The sequence below is a fragment of the Phyllosticta citriasiana genome, assembly GCF_038021145.1.
Source record: "Phyllosticta citriasiana strain CBS 120426 chromosome Unknown IWZ02scaffold_19, whole genome shotgun sequence".
NCBI lineage: Eukaryota > Fungi > Ascomycota > Dothideomycetes > Botryosphaeriales > Phyllostictaceae > Phyllosticta > Phyllosticta citriasiana.
The window spans coordinates 309,390-326,526 of record NW_027117296.1 but is presented as its reverse complement, the minus strand read 5'-3'; the positions used below and the strand labels follow the sequence as shown (position 1 = coordinate 326,526).

The 17,137-nt window shown below is 55.8% G+C and overlaps 5 protein-coding genes across 5 annotated transcripts; 1 reads left to right on the top strand and 4 right to left on the bottom strand.

Annotated features, from left to right (window-relative positions):
• Positions 1-439: 439 nt before the first annotated feature.
• On the top strand, positions 440-7,067 carry IWZ02DRAFT_437339 (uncharacterized protein; the record flags this gene model as incomplete). Its single annotated transcript, XM_066766615.1, has 14 exons — positions 440-1,369; positions 1,394-1,744; positions 1,807-1,930; positions 1,980-2,325; positions 2,352-3,407; positions 3,536-3,781; positions 3,835-4,664; positions 4,824-4,909; positions 4,938-5,148; positions 5,203-5,480; positions 5,517-6,120; positions 6,147-6,278; positions 6,356-7,004; positions 7,025-7,067. The coding sequence occupies 14 exons, from the start codon at positions 440-442 to the stop codon at positions 7,065-7,067; spliced, it is 5,886 nt and encodes a 1,961-aa protein (XP_066618141.1).
• Positions 7,068-7,303: 236 nt separating this feature from the next.
• On the bottom strand, positions 7,304-7,984 carry IWZ02DRAFT_437338 (uncharacterized protein; the record flags this gene model as incomplete). Its single annotated transcript, XM_066766614.1, has 1 exon — positions 7,304-7,984. One exon carries the CDS (start codon positions 7,982-7,984, stop codon positions 7,304-7,306), a length of 681 nt encoding a protein of 226 aa, XP_066618140.1.
• A 283-nt stretch (positions 7,985-8,267) lies between these two features.
• Positions 8,268-10,388, bottom strand: IWZ02DRAFT_510564 (GMC oxidoreductase; the record flags this gene model as incomplete). Its single annotated transcript, XM_066770509.1, has 10 exons — positions 8,268-8,688; positions 8,715-8,858; positions 8,886-8,935; positions 8,956-9,113; positions 9,194-9,320; positions 9,354-9,518; positions 9,542-9,733; positions 9,830-9,867; positions 10,080-10,203; positions 10,347-10,388. The coding sequence occupies 10 exons, from the start codon at positions 10,386-10,388 to the stop codon at positions 8,268-8,270; spliced, it is 1,461 nt and encodes a 486-aa protein (XP_066618139.1).
• Positions 10,389-11,821: 1,433 nt separating this feature from the next.
• IWZ02DRAFT_494766 (uncharacterized protein) lies at positions 11,822-12,489 on the bottom strand (the record flags this gene model as incomplete). The annotated part of the gene is made up of 2 exons (XM_066770067.1): positions 11,822-11,879; positions 11,930-12,489. 2 exons carry the CDS (start codon positions 12,487-12,489, stop codon positions 11,822-11,824), a joined length of 618 nt encoding a protein of 205 aa, XP_066618138.1.
• A 3,036-nt stretch (positions 12,490-15,525) lies between these two features.
• IWZ02DRAFT_437335 (uncharacterized protein) lies at positions 15,526-16,813 on the bottom strand (the record flags this gene model as incomplete). Its single annotated transcript, XM_066766613.1, has 3 exons — positions 15,526-16,367; positions 16,440-16,502; positions 16,561-16,813. The coding sequence occupies 3 exons, from the start codon at positions 16,811-16,813 to the stop codon at positions 15,526-15,528; spliced, it is 1,158 nt and encodes a 385-aa protein (XP_066618137.1).
• Between the last annotated feature and the right edge of the window lie 324 nt (positions 16,814-17,137).

The window sequence follows — 17,137 nt, the reverse complement described above, 5'->3', positions numbered from 1 at the left end:
CCTTACTGCAGGAAATAGTTGGTGCAACCCGAACGGCAATAGACCGGTTCACAACATTGAGGGCGGCCAAAGCGAAGATATGATGGGCCACTGTGCGACTCTCGCGATTGCGACGGTGTCTACAGCCAGTGTTGTCCAGGGCTATTCTATAAGCTAGAAAATATGAGAATCGTCGTGATGCCTCAGACACAAAGACATGAAAAGGCTCGGTCGGATAACACTCAAAGACCGGCACGGAAGGGCTTTCGAGCCTACTTGAAAGCTGCAGAATCCCGACGCTCCTGCAGGATTATCAATCATCTTTATCCTTGTCCCACTCACCCGCCGCACCCAACACTCTCTTCTCATCTCCTCTCCATTTGCTTGACACCGCATCTTGATGCATCATTGCATCCACACGACGTCTAGATTCGATCCTACCGGGCCATCAAGTTCAGCCATGGCGGCTGCCCCTAATCCAAACACGACACGGTCGTCACGACTGACCGGCTTCTTTTATGCGGTTTTCCGCGGCCAGCCCGTGATTTCGTCTGCGCGAGAAGGCCAGCTCTTCATCGACGCGATTTGCGAAAAGACCGACCGCAAGGACTGCGTCGAGCGACTTGTAGCCAGCCAACCTGTTTCCGATGCTTTGCGCGCGGGACTGCGATTCGACATTTCAATCAACTTCATCAACGGCCATTTAGAGCGGCTGCTTTCGTACCTCCGGCGCTCTTTGCTGAAGCAACTTAGTAGCGGCGAAACCTTACACCGCCTCTTGCTGCTCACCGTTAACCCTCCGACGCTTTGGAATGCCTTTGTCGCTGCTCAGAAAAAAGGACAGCTCACGCCGGCATCAGAGCATGCCTTTGCGTGGCTTTTGTTGGAACTCTTGTCCTGGACCCCCGCGCCCCCTGTTGAGATTTTGCCCGTTGCAGAAGACATTCTGTCTCGTGAGACGCTGACAAAAGGATCGACTCACGAAGTTCGCGTCCTCGGTTACCGTATAAAACAGGTAGTCAATTCCAGGCGTCGCGATGTGTCCGTTCCAGAGTGTACGTATGGCGGCCCCGGCGGCCGGCACGACAACGACTTTGCCAATTTCCGCGAGATTGCTATTTACCCGACAAACGACGAGTTGGTAGGCAAAGACAAGCCGTACTACCGGCGTGCCGACGCCATTGACGACGCACTGGGTGGTCAACGCGTGGCCATGCTGCTGGACAATCAGTGCCGTCTGCTGCGTGAAGACATGCTTGCAGAGCTACGCGACGACCTCAAGATTTCCCAGTACAAGAAAGGACGGCACAGGAGTATGCGTCTCCGAGGTATCAAGCTGGCTGGCCTGTACGCCGGATCTTCAAAGTGGAGGACTCCGTTCTGTCTGACGGTCACGTGCGATGATGGCCTGTAGAAGCTTGCTGAATTGAAGGGGTTGCAGCGCAAGTCTTTTCTCCACGAGGAGAAGAGATTCCTCAAACACAACAGCTTTAGCTGCCTAATGGAGAACGGTCGCGTGGTTGCCTTCGCTAATGTGGAAAGAGTGGAGGAAAAGCTGCTCATGGAGCCACCCCAAGTCACACTTCGCATTTCCGATCCGCGGGCGTTGGAGGCGGTGTTTCCGAAGCTGAAGCAAAACAAGAGCGAGGTCGATTTTGTCGTTGTGGATACTGCCATGTTCGCCTACGAGCCGGTCCTAGAGTGCCTGAGACGCCAGGTGGAGCTGCCACTTGAGCAGGAGATTTTGGGCTTGGGGGAGATGATGGTCGTGGACGAGTCATCGACTTTTCGATTTGTCCCTTGGACACTGCTGACTCTATTGAGCAGTCAAAGGGGATGGACTTGCAGTACACGCTTGACCTGCCGAGTCAAGTCAACCTGGATCCATCACAGTTGGAGTCGTTGCTCTCCGGGTTGCGACAGACTGTCAGCCTCATTCAAGGGCCTCCTGGTAAACTTTCGCCCATTTTCCTGTGCGAATATCGCTGATTTGAATACAGGCACTGGCAAGTCCTTCATCGGCGCTTTGATCGCCAACGCCTTTCAAAAGCACACGCCCCACAAGATTCTCGTCATCTGCTATACCAACCACGCTTTGGATCAATTCCTAGAAGACATGATGAAGATCGGCATTCCCGACGACGTCATGGTCCGTCTTGGATCAAAGTCCAGCCCGAGGACGGAACATCTCAACCTCCACCACATGAAGCAGATCAATCAAGCACGACGGAACCAATCAACCTGGGCATTGATCGAAAAGCTTCGAGGCGAAGTTCAAGCCTACGAGGATAGGCTTAGAAAGCTGTTGGTGTCGTACAAAAATGCCAGCATTGGACTTGACGAGCTGTTTGTTTCCTCGACTTCGAAGACAGGCTGCTTTTTGAGGCTTTCCAGGTGCCCGAAGAAGAGCAGGGGTTCATCGAAGTAGGTGGGAGAGGAGAAGTTGTCACCTACGAGCGCTGGCGTCGGAACCTCGATCCTGGAGTCTACAAGGACCGCACTGTCCAGCCTGCGATTTGGAACCTTGGACAAAGTGACCGCGAGTCCAAGATTCAGCAGTGGACCAAGCGTATCATGGAGGAAAAGGTCACTGCAATCCTCCAAGCCGTCAAGTCTTACGGTGCCTCTCAGTCGCAATTGAAGAAGACGCTGGACGAGCAAAAGGCCGAAATCCTCCGTTCCAAGCGGATCGTGGCCTGCACGACAACGGGAGCGGCGATGCACACGAAGCTACTCCAGAACGCCTCTCCAGACATCATCCTGGTAGAAGAAGCGGGAGAGATTCTTGAGTCACACGTCCTGACCGCCATGACGCCTGCAACCAAGCAGTTGATTCTGATCGGGGACCACAAGCAGCTACGGCCAAAAGTCAACAACTTTGCGCTCACGGTCGAACGAGGCGACGGCTACGATCTCAACCGTTCTCTTTTTGAGCGCCTCATCCTCGCCGGCTTCACCCACACCATGCTGACCAGCCAGCACCGCATGCATCCCGAAATCTCGCACCCAGTCCGCTTCCTGACCTATCCGAACCTGTGTGACGCGCCGCGAACCAGCAAGCGCCCGTCGCTCCGCGGACTACAAGACCACGTCATGTTCCTCAACCACAGCAATCTGGAGGGTGCCGAGGAGCGGACCTGGGACCGTCGCGACGAAGGGACGAGCGTCATCAAGAAGAACGACTTTGAGGCCGACATGGTGTTGCAGATTGTGCGGTGCCTGGGACAACAGGGGTACGGGACGGGGGAGCAGGTGGTTTTGACGCCGTATCTGGGGCAGTTGGCGTTGCTGCGGAAGAAGCTGGGTCAAGAGAACGATCCGGTGCTGAACGACTTGGATAGCTTCGACTTGGTCAAGGCGGGGTTGATTGCTCCGGAGAGCGCGGCGCATAGCAGGAAGACGATCAAATTGTCTACGATCGGTAGGTTGTATGTTCAGTTGTGGAGCCATGAGCTGACGCGCCACAGACAACTACCAAGGCGAGGAGTGTGATATCGTCATTGTCTCCTTGACGGGCGCAAATTCTAACGGAGAATTGGCTTCATGAAGTCTCCAGAACGCCTCAATGTGCTGCTGTCGCGCGCAAGAGACGGGCTCATCATCATTGGCAATTCAGAGACTTTTCTGAGCAGCAAGAAGGGCAAAGACACGTGGGGCCCCTTTCTCGACTTCATGAGCAAAAAAGACACATCTACGAAGGACTGCCAGTCAAGTGTGAGCAGCATCCCGACAAGGAGATGATCTTGAAACAAAAGACAGACCTTGCCGAGCATTGTCCCGATGGCGGGTGCGAAGAGCCTTGGTCAGTCGCTCCAATCTATCCCCTGCATTCACCGTTGACTGAAAGAACTCCAGCGGTGCAAAGCTCCGATGCGGCATCCACGAATACCCCCAGCGCTGCCACCAGCTCTCTGACCACTCCAAGATGGAATGCAACAAGATGATGTCCGACCCGTGCCTACAAAAGCACAAACTGACCTGGCGCTGCCACAACGGCCGGCCCGCGACGTGCAAGCAGTGCGAGTTTGAAATCAAGGAAAAGGAGCTCAAAGCCCAGCGCGACTTGCAGCTCGGTGTGAAGCGTCAGGAGCGGCAGAGGCTTTATGCATCGCAGTTGGTCGATTTGCAGAATGCGATTGACCACCGGCGCCGGCTGCGTTGCGAGCAGAATGAGGAGGCGGAGCGGCAAAAGGGTCTGCAGCAGCATAGGGAAGATTTGCAAAATTTGAAGAGAGCGGGTTTGCAGGCGCCTCTCGATGAACAGACTCAACGTCCGAACGGAGCGACGACACAGAAATCTTCTCCACCTCCTGAGGCGACGACTGCTCCTGGAAACACGACGCCCAGCCAGCAACCACCTCAGGGACAAACCACTGGAGGGACGACGCAGATATCGACTCCACCTCCTGCGACGACGCCTGCTCCTGGAAATGCGATACCCAGCCAGCAACCACCTTCAGGACAGACCACGAGTTCGGCCGCCCAGCAGCCGCAAAATCCACCGCAGGCCGAACACAAGAAGCGACGGGATAGCCAACAGGACCAAGGGCGTGGAAAAGGCGAGTGGCAGTCGACACCGTCAGCAGCCAAAGACGAATGGAAGTACCAAAAGCAATACGAACGAGCTTCCAACCCGGCCCTCGACCAACTCATGGACATTATTGGGCTGGAAAATATAAAAAAGAGTTCCTCGCCATCAAGACGAAGATCGACACTGCAGTCCGGCAGGGCGTAGCCATGAACAAAGAGCGCTTCGGCACGGCGCTTCTGGGGAACCCGGGGACAGGAACGCAGGCCGCAGTCTCTCATATAATGGGATCTTACAAACGACACACGGGTTGCAGGCAAGACGACCGTCGCTCGCATCTACGCCCAAGTTCCTCTGCTCCGTCGGCGCACTGCCAGGGAACCACTTCGTCGAGTCGAGCGGGTCCGACCTCGCCAATGACGGCGTGTAGGGCTGCAAGAAGAAGCTCAAAGACATCCTGAACAACGGCGGCAGCGCTTTATTCATTGACGAGGCGAACCAGTTGGCCTCCGGTAGCAGCGGCGGCGGCAAAAACGTACTCGACTTCTTGCTGGTCGAAGTCGAGAATCTGACTGGCAAAGTCGTCTTCATTCTCGCTGGGTACAACAAGCAGATGGAAGCCTTCTTTGCGCATAACCCCGGTATCCCGAGTCGTTTCCCCAAGCAGTAGCAGTTCAGAGATTACAACGATGAAGAGCTGCTCGAGATTCTCAATTACGGCATTGACAAGAGATGTAATGGCCGCATGAAGGTCGAGTTGGGCGTCAGCGGCTTGTATGGCCGGGTCGTGGCGCGTCGTATCGGGCGAGGAGGAGACCGCGAGTGCTTTGGCAATGCTTGCCAGGTCGAAAACATCCTTGTGCGCATTGCGGAGCGCCAGGCAAAACGACTGCGTCTTGAACGCAGGGCGGGCCAGGCGCCGGACGACCTGCTGCTGGCCAAGGAAGATATGCTCGGCCCTGAACCGGCGGACGTCCTCAAGGACAACGCGGCGTGAAGGAAGCTGCAGAAGCTTATCGGTCTGGGCTCGGTCAAGGACTCGGTCAGGGCGCTTTTCGAAAGCATCCAGTACAACTACACGCGCGAGCTGGATGAGGAGCCGCTCATCCATTTCAGCCTCAACAAGGTGTTTCTCGGGAACCCGGGCACGGGAAAAACGACAGTGGCCAAACTGTACGGGCAGATCCTGGCCAACATTGGGTTCCTGTTCAGCGGCGAAGTGGTGGTTAAGACGCCAGCAGACTTCGTAGGCAGCGTTCTCGGCGGCTCCGAAGCAAACACAAAAGGGATACTGGCAGCGACTCAGGGCAAAGTGCTCGTCATGGACGAAGCATACGGTCTGTACGGCGGCAAGGGCAACGGCTCTAGCGACTCGTTCAAGACGGCCGTCATCGACACCATCGTCGCCGAAGTGCAAAGCGTCCCGGGCGACGACCGCTGCATGCTGCTCCTGGGCTACGGCAAGCAAATGGAGGACATGTCCCAAGACGTCAATGACGGCGTCGTTGGCTGCGGTGGCGTCATTGCACAGCTGCAGGGCTACCAGCGGACCGTGATAGATATGGACCCGCGTGAGCAGATTCCGTTTGCTTTTCTGTTCCGCGATCCGCCTGGTATGCGAATCTACGTCACTGAATAGCAGGATGGCTAACAAGCAAACAAGCACAGGCAAAACCTCGACAGCGCGCCGTATGGGCAAAGTGTATTACGACATGGGCTTCCTCTCGACGGCCGAAGTCAAGGAAGTCTCCGCCACAGAGCTCGTCGGACAGTACGTCGGACATACGGGTCCCAAGGTGCAATTCCTCTTCACCAACGCGTTGGGCAAGGTGCTCTTCATCGACTAAGCGTACCGACTCGGCGAAGGCGCCTTTGCAAAAGAGGCCATTGACGAAATCGTCGACTGTCTCACCAAACCGCAGTTTGCGCAGAAGCTGGTCGTCATCTTGGCAGGGTATACGCAGGACATCAATCGCCTCATGGCCGTCAACCCCGGATTGACGTCGCGATTCCCGGAGACGGTGTGTTTTGAGTCTATGACGGCGGAGGAATTGTTGGAGCTGCTGACGCAGTGTTTGCGGAAGAAAAAGGGGCTCGATCTGGCTGTGCTGGATCCGCCGGCGGACGATTTCCGCGAGCAGTTGGTGCAGCTGTTCGGTATTCTGCAAGATCTGCCCAATTGGGCCAGCGCAAGAGACGTTCGGACGATTGCCCAGGGCGTCTACGGGAATATCATGAAGTCGGGCAAGCCGACCAAACAAGCACGGCGAGTCAGCGAAGCCGACATTGTGGAAGAGATGGAAAAGATGGTGACCTCAGCCGAGGAAGAACAGCACAAGCAAGAGTACAAGCAGAACGACTACGACGACGACGCAATCAAGCGCGAGCGCGAACGACGGCGTCTCGCAAAAATTGAAGCGCAGCGGCGTCTGGAGGCCGAAATGGCAGCATTGCGTCGCAAGAAGGAGGAGTTGGAGCGGCATTGCAGCAAATGGGCGTGTGTTGTATGGGATATAGGTGGATTAAGCAGACGGGGGGTTACAGGTGTGCCGGGGGCTAGCACTATGTGTCCGAGGCACAGATTCAGGCGCATTTGCATTCATTGGATTGATTTTACGCATTCTGGATGCACAGAGAAAAGACAAGAGAAGGATTCAGAAGGTCTAGAGTCGCTCTTTTGCTCACTCGTAAACTTACCCACTTCAACACCACTTCTACTCTCCGCCCCGTCTCCTCTATACTCAAATGCGAAACAGAACTTACCAGTAAGTCAGTCAGTCAGTCAGCGAACTCGCTCTACGTAAAACGAAAAAACCAACCCGCCTGCTCCTCATCGACGCCATTGGTAGCCAAAACAACCAACCACTGCGTCCGCAACCAAAACGCCCTCCTCGTCCCCTCCGCCGTCAAACGCACCGCCCTGCGTACAAACGCATGCGCATACGCCAGCAACGCGGCCCTCAGCAACCTCATCCCACTACTTGAACGAAACGGGTTCCCCTGCCTTACCGAGAGCCAACCCACCTCATCCCTCGCCTCACTGTACACGCGCCTCGCCAAATCAACAACATTCCCATCGCGATCCGGGACGCCGCGCACGACGTACGCCGCCAGGTGCGTCTGCAATTGGTCCCAGAACGACCGCATGTCGAACGCGCCGTGCGTGGCGGCTTCTTCTTCGCACACGCGCTGCGAGGCGACGAGACACACGACGGCGCGGCGTTCGCTGTTGTTTGGTTCAGGCCACTCCGCGACGTTCAACGGAAGCTCTTCGACGCGCTGTTGTAGGAGCGTCATGAAGTGCCGGATGGCGGCGTCACGCTCGGCGGGCGTGTGGTCCGTGTCGAGGCTGCGGATGCTGGCGTCGTCGGGCAGTGGCTCGTCGATGAAGGAGGCGGGCCGGCCGCGTGCGATGTTGATGGCGGCGCTGCGTGCGTCGAGGTCGGGGTCTTCGGGGCTGTTAGAACGGGTGGACATGGTAGTGATGTATGTGTGGAGGTATGCGTACCTGGATTGGGGTGGGAAAGGGGAAGATTGTGTTGGATCTATCAATGAGGTGGAGCTGCTTGGGTTATATTGGAAGAGAGTGGAGGTTGTGTTGGAACATTGGAAGCGTGGGAACAATAGTGTCTTGCTGATGGACAATTTCATTGTGTTGCGTCTGGTACAATGCCGCGTGAGTACTTTCTTCTGCCAGTGCTGGCAAACAAACCTCTTCAAAGATGTACCGGACATCGCGATCGCATCCTCATTACGATCCTCACAAATTATCCCAGTCCTTCCTAATCATCTCCGCCGCTTTCTCCCCAATCATGTGAACCGTCGCCCCAACGTTAAGATCCGGCGGGACAGGAATAACACTACAATCCGCAACCTTCAACCCATCGACACCATGCACCTTAAGACTCGGATCAACATCGTCGCCATCCTTCTCCGGCAGCATACGACACGTGCCCGACGCATGACATTTGGGCACCGTATTCTGCCGCATGTACGCCATGATGCCTTCGGCGTCGTCGTTGTTGAGATTGGGGCCGGGAGACACTTCGCCGTTGTTGGGCCCGACTGTGTATTGCGACATGCACGGTTGCGCCAGGATCTTACGCAGATACTTGAAGCTGGCGATGGAGATTGTTTCGTCCGTGGGGTTGGCGAAGTACTGCGTTTCGTCAGCTATATTCCTTCTTCGTTTTCATGGGAGAGGAACTTGACGGGGAACACGGCCATCGAGTTGGACTGCAGCGACACGTTGCCGCGAGATAACGCGACGAGGCTCGACGCCATCAGGCTGATATAATTCTCGTCGCCCTTGGGCGTATAGCACGGCGTGGGTCCGTTGGGGTAAAAGTCGCTCTTGTACAGGTACTCGATGTGCGACTAGTTCTCAAGGCCGGCGCCAATTTCGCGCAGCATGTCGGCTGAAATCTGCTAGAAGGCATTCATGATACCCGCGGCGCCTTGTACTGGCCCGTCCCGCGAGCGTAGAACTCTTCCTGCGCCATGTCCGACGTCAAGAATTCAGGGGTTGACTTAGCCATTATGGAGAAGACGGAGTGGTCGTTAAGGTGCTGGCCGACGTTGACGTTCTCGTGCACAATGTCGATGCCTTACTTGTCAAGTTCGTCCTTTTGCCCAATGCCCTGTTGTGCGTCAGTGTCTTCTTCATCTCTTCGTGTGCAGACAAACTTGCCGAGATAATGGGCAGTTGGGGCGAATCAAACGTACTTGCGCTGACTATCGTCTCCTTCTTCGCTTGGATCTCGTGGACGACGCCTGTCGGGTAATCCATAAACGCAACACCCTTGGCCTCGGGCTTGCCTTCGGTATCAAAATTAATCCTTCACACGGGCGCGTAGAAAAAGACGTCCAGATTGGGCCGGTACATGGCCTCATTCAGATACCCATCATAACTGGAGCCGCGGGCAAACTTGTCGTCGACTTGGGCGGTCCCCTGCTTGACGCCAGTACTGTTGCCCGTGTTGTAGTTCTCGACAATGAGAATTTTCAAGGCCTCGGCCGACGCCCCGATGAAACCGACGCGAAGGCCGGGACGTGGCCCTGGAAGCCAATCTTCAGGGGCCCGTCCGAGTAGGCGGCAGGGCCCCACGTCCTTTTGCTAGTGTCGAAGCCCTTGGCGGCATGATCGACAGGGGGGTTGAAAGTGGTCCCCTTAATGAAGAGCGGGTAGACATCGTCACAGCCCCACTCTAGGTTACTAATGCGGACCTAGCTGTGATAGATGGTCAAGGTTCCGCGGCTGTAGTAGAAGCTATTAATGGCGCTGCTGCCACCAAGCACTCTGCCCTGGTATCACCGCAGCACGCGGTTTTCCAGGTGCTCTTGCGGCGTCGTCAAGTACCCTCATTCGATTGCAGTCCCCGTCAAGACTTGGTTGCCTCCGGGAGGTTTGTAGGCGGCGACGACTTCGGGATTCGGTCCCGCCTCCAGCACCATAACCAGGACTCGGTTAGGCGGTTGACGAGTACGAGCCCTGCTGTATGGACTAGAGACGTCTTATCGGGTCTTGGTTGCTTCTTCGACCTTCAGGGGCGGAAGGCAGTCTGTGACGTACCTCGTGCGATGATATAGTCATACTCCTCTTGAACGGTCTGGCGGTCAAAAGCTTTGAGCGGAGCGGCCGCCGTGCAGGCCAGTACGGCCGCGAGGATGTTTGCCGAGGCAAGGCGATGCTTTATCTTTGATTTTTTTTTTTTTTTTTGTCCAGGGGAGGCATTTGCTCAATATGCGCTATGCCATGTCCTATATTGAGGAATCAGAGGTCGAAACAGGTGACAAAGGCAGCCAGCTGCATGAGCCGGCCTACAAAGGTTTTACTAACCAAGGACATGAGTCTCTCGACTCTAAAAAGAGGCCCAGCCATTTTGATGACTAGTATTGCCTTGAGGCGCAGTGTCAGCGTGATGATGATGCCGGGGAGAGGCTTCTTCGACTCGCATTCCTACAGAGTTCCGAGCGAGGCATGCTGCATCGAGATATTTTACCGCTTGAAGTAGCCTATTTAGACAATTATAAAAGTGGGCAGAATGACTTGTATGTCGCAAATGCGCATTCTACTGCATTGCGATGAGTTGGTTGTAACTCCACCTTAGTCCGACGTCGTGGAAACACTCGACTCTGGTCGAGGCCATCGCTGCCGAATGTAACCTTTGACGTAACTTTTTCTCCGGGCGCTTGCGGCGACGTTCATGAATCTCCAGTTCCCATCTCATCATGCCTCGCGTCGACCGCCAAGATGACCCGTAGACCGAGGCTGTCAAAAATCAGCCTTTGTAGCTTGACGTGGGCCAAGAGCGAAGTCTAGGCGTTGGGCTGTCAAATAGAGCCATGACGCAGTCCATGCTGCAGGTACAGCGGCAGTCCGGCAGAACGGACGGAGCCAGAATAGTAGAGAACGTCGAGATGAGAGAGAGTTGGGAAATCATGGACGCGCATGCGGGAAGTCTTGCGAGTAGAGCGACAAAAAGGGCAATGTGTCGAAATGAGGAGATGGCTAGACGCTGACGGCATGAATAGGTGGTTGACTGATAATAGTTGGAAGGGGAAAGTGCAAGAACCTGAAGGCGATCCGTCAACACAAAGAGGAAGAACGGAAGCGAAGGGAATAAATACGCAACCACTAGCAAGACTTAGCAACACGAGGTTTCAACCAGAGATCCGAGAACACTGTCTCGCGTCTGTGTGATATCCGTTGACCAGGCCGACAACCGTCCTTTGGAAATCTTTGGGCATCGAGTTCAAGATGGAGGAAATTGCTTGGCAGCGTTTGTTCGGCGGCACGCAGTCCACTTGAAGCCCTTCTGATACATGTATTGATGGCCCTAGACGCTACCACGTATTCGTAGATCCGGCCAGAGCGATGGAGCTAGCTACCTTTGTCATCTTGATGCTCCTTGGTACCTCCCTTGAAAATGCTCGAGTCTCCTTGTAGTTCTCCCATCCAGTTGTGAAAGCTTCTCCAGCTCCCCATTGTGTGTAAATTCTCTCTCATCGTCATCGACCCCTTTGAGGAAACTCTGAGTCATTTCGATGCAAATGCCGAATCCACGTGGCGTGGAATGGACAAATCGAAGGTGAAGAGCTCGGATAAAAGCAAGATGTAGCATGTCGATCATTCATTGGGCAGGCATTCCCCCCGCTGACTCATGGGCCAGGTTGTGTAATGCAATGCTGTTCTGATATGCTCGTGGGATGTTCACGTCGGAGAGCCGCTGAGTCTGCATCTGTGCGTGAGAAACCTCTCCCACGAATGCAATGTGGACTCGACTTACGCTCCCAGTGTTCGATATTCGAAGATCAGACTTGCTCTCCCGGAGTGGCGGGCCTGTTGGACATGACCGTGTGGCTATCACCGCTAGAGCAACAAGTCAGCCAACGAGTCCCTCCACCGACTTGGAGACTCACGGTCCGAGGTTTCTGGAGTAGCTAGGAAGAGTCACCTCACTCTGGCCAGGGTCGTTGGTGGAGTAGTGAGGAGGCCTGGAGTTCTCGCGTCCGTTATCCCTGGAGTAGCGAGGAAGACTGCCTGCATTCTGTTCAGCCTCCAACTCTCGCTGCATGCGCTCGTAGAAGGCACGCGGGTAGCAAGGCTCCGGCCAGTCAGGACGGACTTCGTCGCGATGGGGACTTGGAGGGGGAGTGTCAGGACCGTTGATGCGGACAACGATGCTGGTAGGGTGAGGCACATGGAGGCGACTGCGCAGGTGAGCCGGAATGGGCGTCTCTGTCTCGCCGATGCCACGGCCAGGACGGACATTGAGCGTAGCGAGGTAGTTCGGCTCGTAATGAAGGTTCTCGGGCTGCGGCTTCTTGCGGCCGGTGCAGAAGTACGTCCTCCAGGTCCATTCGTCACCGACGGGGTTGTGCCTGGGCGACAGGCGGTGCATGGTGGCGAAGACGATGACGCCGAAGACCAGGATGGCTAGAAAGGTGCAGAACGAGTACAAGAGCGGGTTGTTGCTCATCTTGCCGGTCGATTAAGCTTGAGGAGAGGGCAAAAAATGCACGAATCGTGCTGGAAGGGTGCGAGGAGGGTGATGTTGAGGAGATGAAGAGACAACCAGATGTGGTTTTGAGGCCATTGGTGGACCCCGTGATGTCCCCCCACCGCCCCCGTCGACGACACCACATCCATCGGGGCCTCACGGTGCGCGTACTGTGAGAGCGCGCACGAATACAATTGCTGCTGCAACAACATCTCGAGCTGCAGAGCACTCTCCTTGTCGCAGCACCGCCCCTGGCCACGATGCAGCCCCCTCGTCGCAGCTCCTGCGCCCTCTCCACGTCCCACGCACCCAAACTGCACGCCTAAAGCACCACTGAGACGATTGAACCTCGCCGGGATTGATGCGCGCAACATGTATACTCCAGCGACGAAGTGAAGGGTACGGAAGAGGAGGCCCATGCTTGGTAGAGCCACGGCGGTGCAGCGAGGGGGCATACCTAGGACAGCATGGCCATGTCCTCCAGAGCGGAACCTACGCACGCTTCTCTGAAATGCAATCAACCTCGCTGGAGCGCAATGGTATAGAGAGGCCGAGTTCGCGCGTCGATGTTCGTGTCGCATACCGCGGCCTTGAGTCAGGCAAGACTTATACACAGCTCCAATGCAAAGAATCAACGGGGAAACTAAGATTTTGGCACATAGTTACGCGTATACAAGAGTGGCATCGAGGTAGCACGGGCAGCAATGAGAACAAAGAGCACGAGTGGATGCAATGGACTGTCATTTTGCGGTGCATCGCCCTACGAGCAAGGCAGCGGACCCAAATACCGTCCTGCGATAACCCCTCCAAAACTTCCGTTCCATGTGCCAACCTCATGCGTCTCCTCCAATGTATACCAAGTGCTAACGGAACATGTCGTCCGAAAGGTACGATGTGTCTCGGGCGATCGACGCTGTCGGGGGCTGCTTGACCGAATCAGCTTTCTGCATCCGCGAATACTCTCGGAGAGTATCATGGAGAGGATGAGGTGCACACTTACAGTCTTTCCAAAGTAGCGTAAATGACAAAGCCACGGTCGGCGCTGAAGAAGCCAAGAATCGTTTTGTCCATCGCCCCAAGTCCCGTACGTTAAAAGCCGGGCAAGACAGAGCCACCAATGTTCTGGCTTGTTTTCTTCCAGTCATCCAGCTCATGTGAACACGCCTGTCAGGCATCAGGTGTCGAAAGCCGTTCGCGAGGATCCTAAATCAGAAACAGACCCAGTACCTTCCATAGACCGTCGTTGTCCACCATCTGACGCGCCTGAGGGTGGGCTGTCAGAATTGGAGACCCCTCAAAAAGGCACACACATCCCGACCCCACGTCCTCATCCAGAATGTCGAGTTGTCCCATCCGGCGATAACAACATTTGGCCTCCCAAGCGGATACCGATACCGCCTGCTGAGTTTTCGACGAAAGGAAATTCCCCCAGTTGAGCCAAACCTGACACGTCCGGACATGGGAGCAGGGTCGCCAGTCGCGGAACGTAGATATTCGCCATTGGCGGCCGGACAGGGACGGCCAAAGGCCATGGGGCCGTTGGTGTAATGGGCGAGGAGGCCACTGGTTGGGCCGGGCCATGCGCATTGTAGAGTCGCCCGCGCCCGACCCACGCCCATCTGACTGGTCGTGTAGCGTGCGAGGGGACCACTGACTGGGCCGGACGCGTTGCCCGCCCGCCAGATGCGAGGCTCGCAAGAGTCGAAGGGCTGCCGCCAGGGCCATGGAGAGCTGGGATTCAAGCTCTCGCCGGTGTTTGGGTTTGGCGGTGGCCCTGGTAGCAGCAGCGAGCGCGTGCCTGCTGTGCTCTGCGATTCGTCAGTGAGGTTGCTTCGACAGGGAGGGTGTCAACAGAGCTGATAGCAGCGTTGTCCGTTCGCTCAACGAGAGCGATGTTTGAACGAGTGACAGTCGGAGCTCTTGAGAGAAAGACGGTCAGCGAGGAATGATGACGGCTGAAGGGTTTGACTTGCGTTGGTGGGGACTTTTGAGATGTTTGGTGTTGCGTGTGTGGGTTCGGGTGGGAGGTGTAAACAATGGGAGCCGACGCGAGCCCCCAAGGCCATCCACCCGGCCTCTATCAGCATGGGGCCCTTCAGGCCTTCTTATTCCTTCTGAGCTGTCTGGACTCACCCTCGTAGGCTTCCAAGCTACCTTCGAGACCCATCTGGCGCTCATCATGCTGTCCAAGGCTAGCTGTCCTGCTTGATGACCACGCAGACCTCACTTGCTAAGTTCTTGTAGACCAATACACGCCGCGCCCAGGCCCCTCGTCCATTTGGCGGTCTTCAAACTCGTGCAATATTACGCCCAGCCTGTCTATGCCAGCTCCCTTGACGAGCCATCCCGGCCTCAGGACACACCAAGACCGGAAACCGCTCCTCCCGCATGCATATCCAACGTGAGAGACTAGACGGCCACAGGGCGCGGTCCATCACTTCACAAGAGCAGCTCATAATATCCCAGAAAGCCACTTCTTGATCGGCTTCACAAGCCTTGTAAGAATGGGAGTCTCTGGGGCCGACGCGTCGGCTTGGCAGGGGGACGGGTGACTGGTACGAAGGAGTGTCGATGGGATGATTACGTATACAACTGCGTGCGGCAGCCATGGAGGATATAGGATGAAGAGGTTGGCTTCGGGCTTGGAGAGACATCGCTGCTGGTGCTCTCTTGCCTGATATTGCCCATGGAGCAACTCAAGACCGGGATAGAGGTGGAGAGTAGAAACAACGAAATCTTCCAGTGACTACATTGTCCACACACAATGTAGGAGGCTCGCGGCAGGCCTTGAATTCGCTTTCTTGCATCGCATGTTAGCATTTTTCAAATGGAGATGCTGGATGTTGTGGTGTCGCGTTCTCATGACCAAAACTGCCCAGCTCCTCAGCCAATGCTATGAACGCTTCCGAAACTCCAACATGCTAACCCAAGCAAGTCCCATCGTACACCGTAACTCCAGCCATGCTCGTCGCGCCTCTCTCATTACACGCTCGCTGTCATCTCTTCACATCCCACTCATTCCTTCCCCTTCTTCCCATCCATGCCCGGAAACAACCCGAAAACCGACTTCCTCCTAAACCTCGGACTAGCCCCCTTCCTCAACCTCGCAAGCAGCGACGCCGTATTCGGCGTCGTCGTCTTCATATCTTGCGTCTCGCTACTCTCCACCCCCTCGACCAGTTGGGGAAATAGACTCAGCGTCCGCGGGTCGCGGTCGACGCTGGCGAAGTCTTTGGGACGGCGGCTGTCGAGGTTCGCTCGAGGACAGGCGGTGGGATATTTAGCGCCCGGAATGAAGAGGCTCTGGTGGAAGGTAGGGGAAGCGCTGCTTGGGAGGATAGAGCCTTGGCTCGCGTTCATGGTGACGCGGGGGAGCGAGAGCTGGCTCTTGGAGGGGAGGGGGTGGTAGCCTTTTGCAGCTGGGTTGCTTGGTCCGTTTTTGTACAGCTTGTTGAGCGACATGAGAGAAAGAGAGCTCCGAAGATTGCGGAGGCGGGAAGAGCCCTTCGCCATCATCGCCTTTGGCTCGGTGTGCGGACGAGAAATCGCGCTGGTTGGGGTCGAGGCTTGGGAGGCTCCGGCGATTGGACTGACGCTCTCTCTTTCGTACAGCATGTTGAGGGACACCATCGAGCCACGAAGCTTGTGCAGAGTAGTTTTCTCTCTGTCAGCGATAGTTTTGGCCAGCTCCTTAATCGAACGGGCTTTCTTGATGGTCCTGTTGAAGCTTTTCCAGAGGCCAGTGCGGCTGCGCTGCTTGGTGCCCACTGTGTTCAGCTCGGCGACCCCGGTGGTTTCCGCCATCGGCTGAAAAGGCAGGATGACAGGCGGCGCTGGCATTGGCGTGTGATCCACAGCTGGATCATGTACGTCAAGTCAGTCATGGTTTGGATGTCTGGGTCGCTGAGATCGGGCGTTCGTGTCCTTACCTTCAACCGCCATGCTCAAGTCTGGGAAGGAAGGGAAGCGCGTGTACTCCATCACGGTCGATTCTGGACTTGGTGAGCGAATATTTTAGGTGTTGTGGGTATTGGCAGTCCATTCGATTACCTGTGGTCGCGTCCTCGACGGGATGGCTGTTCAAGGTTCCAGGGGAAGAAGCCACACTCTCTTCAATGCTGCCAGCCTGGATAGAGGACTCGCTATCGCTTCGCTCCTGTTCGTCGCGCGGCTGGAGCAGCGTGTCGCGTGCGTCCTGAATTTTGGTTGTCTCGCGGTCGTCGGGGAGGATGATCTTGGCCGCGGTAGCTTCAGGGGTGACGCCGAGAAGAACGTAAAGCTCGTCGTGCAAATTGGGACGCATGGTATATTGGAAGAAGGAATTGATGATTTGCCGACAATGTTTTGTGTTGGGGACGATGAGGGTGCGAAACGTCAGGTGTTGGTGTTGGTCCAAAACAGGGCGAGCACGGACCACGCTAACCAGTACCGTAGACTGAACTGAAATTCGCACCTAACAAACCTCCCAACACCATTCGGGGTCTATCGGTGTCAAATTTGTTTAGTCAATTTGCTCGCGCCATACGTCGAGGTTTCCGACCTCAAGTTGGCCGCAACGCCTTGGCCTCGATAAGCGAAATTTATGAGAAACGCTTAGCCAGGGGTAGAAGCAAAAGACATGGCGCCA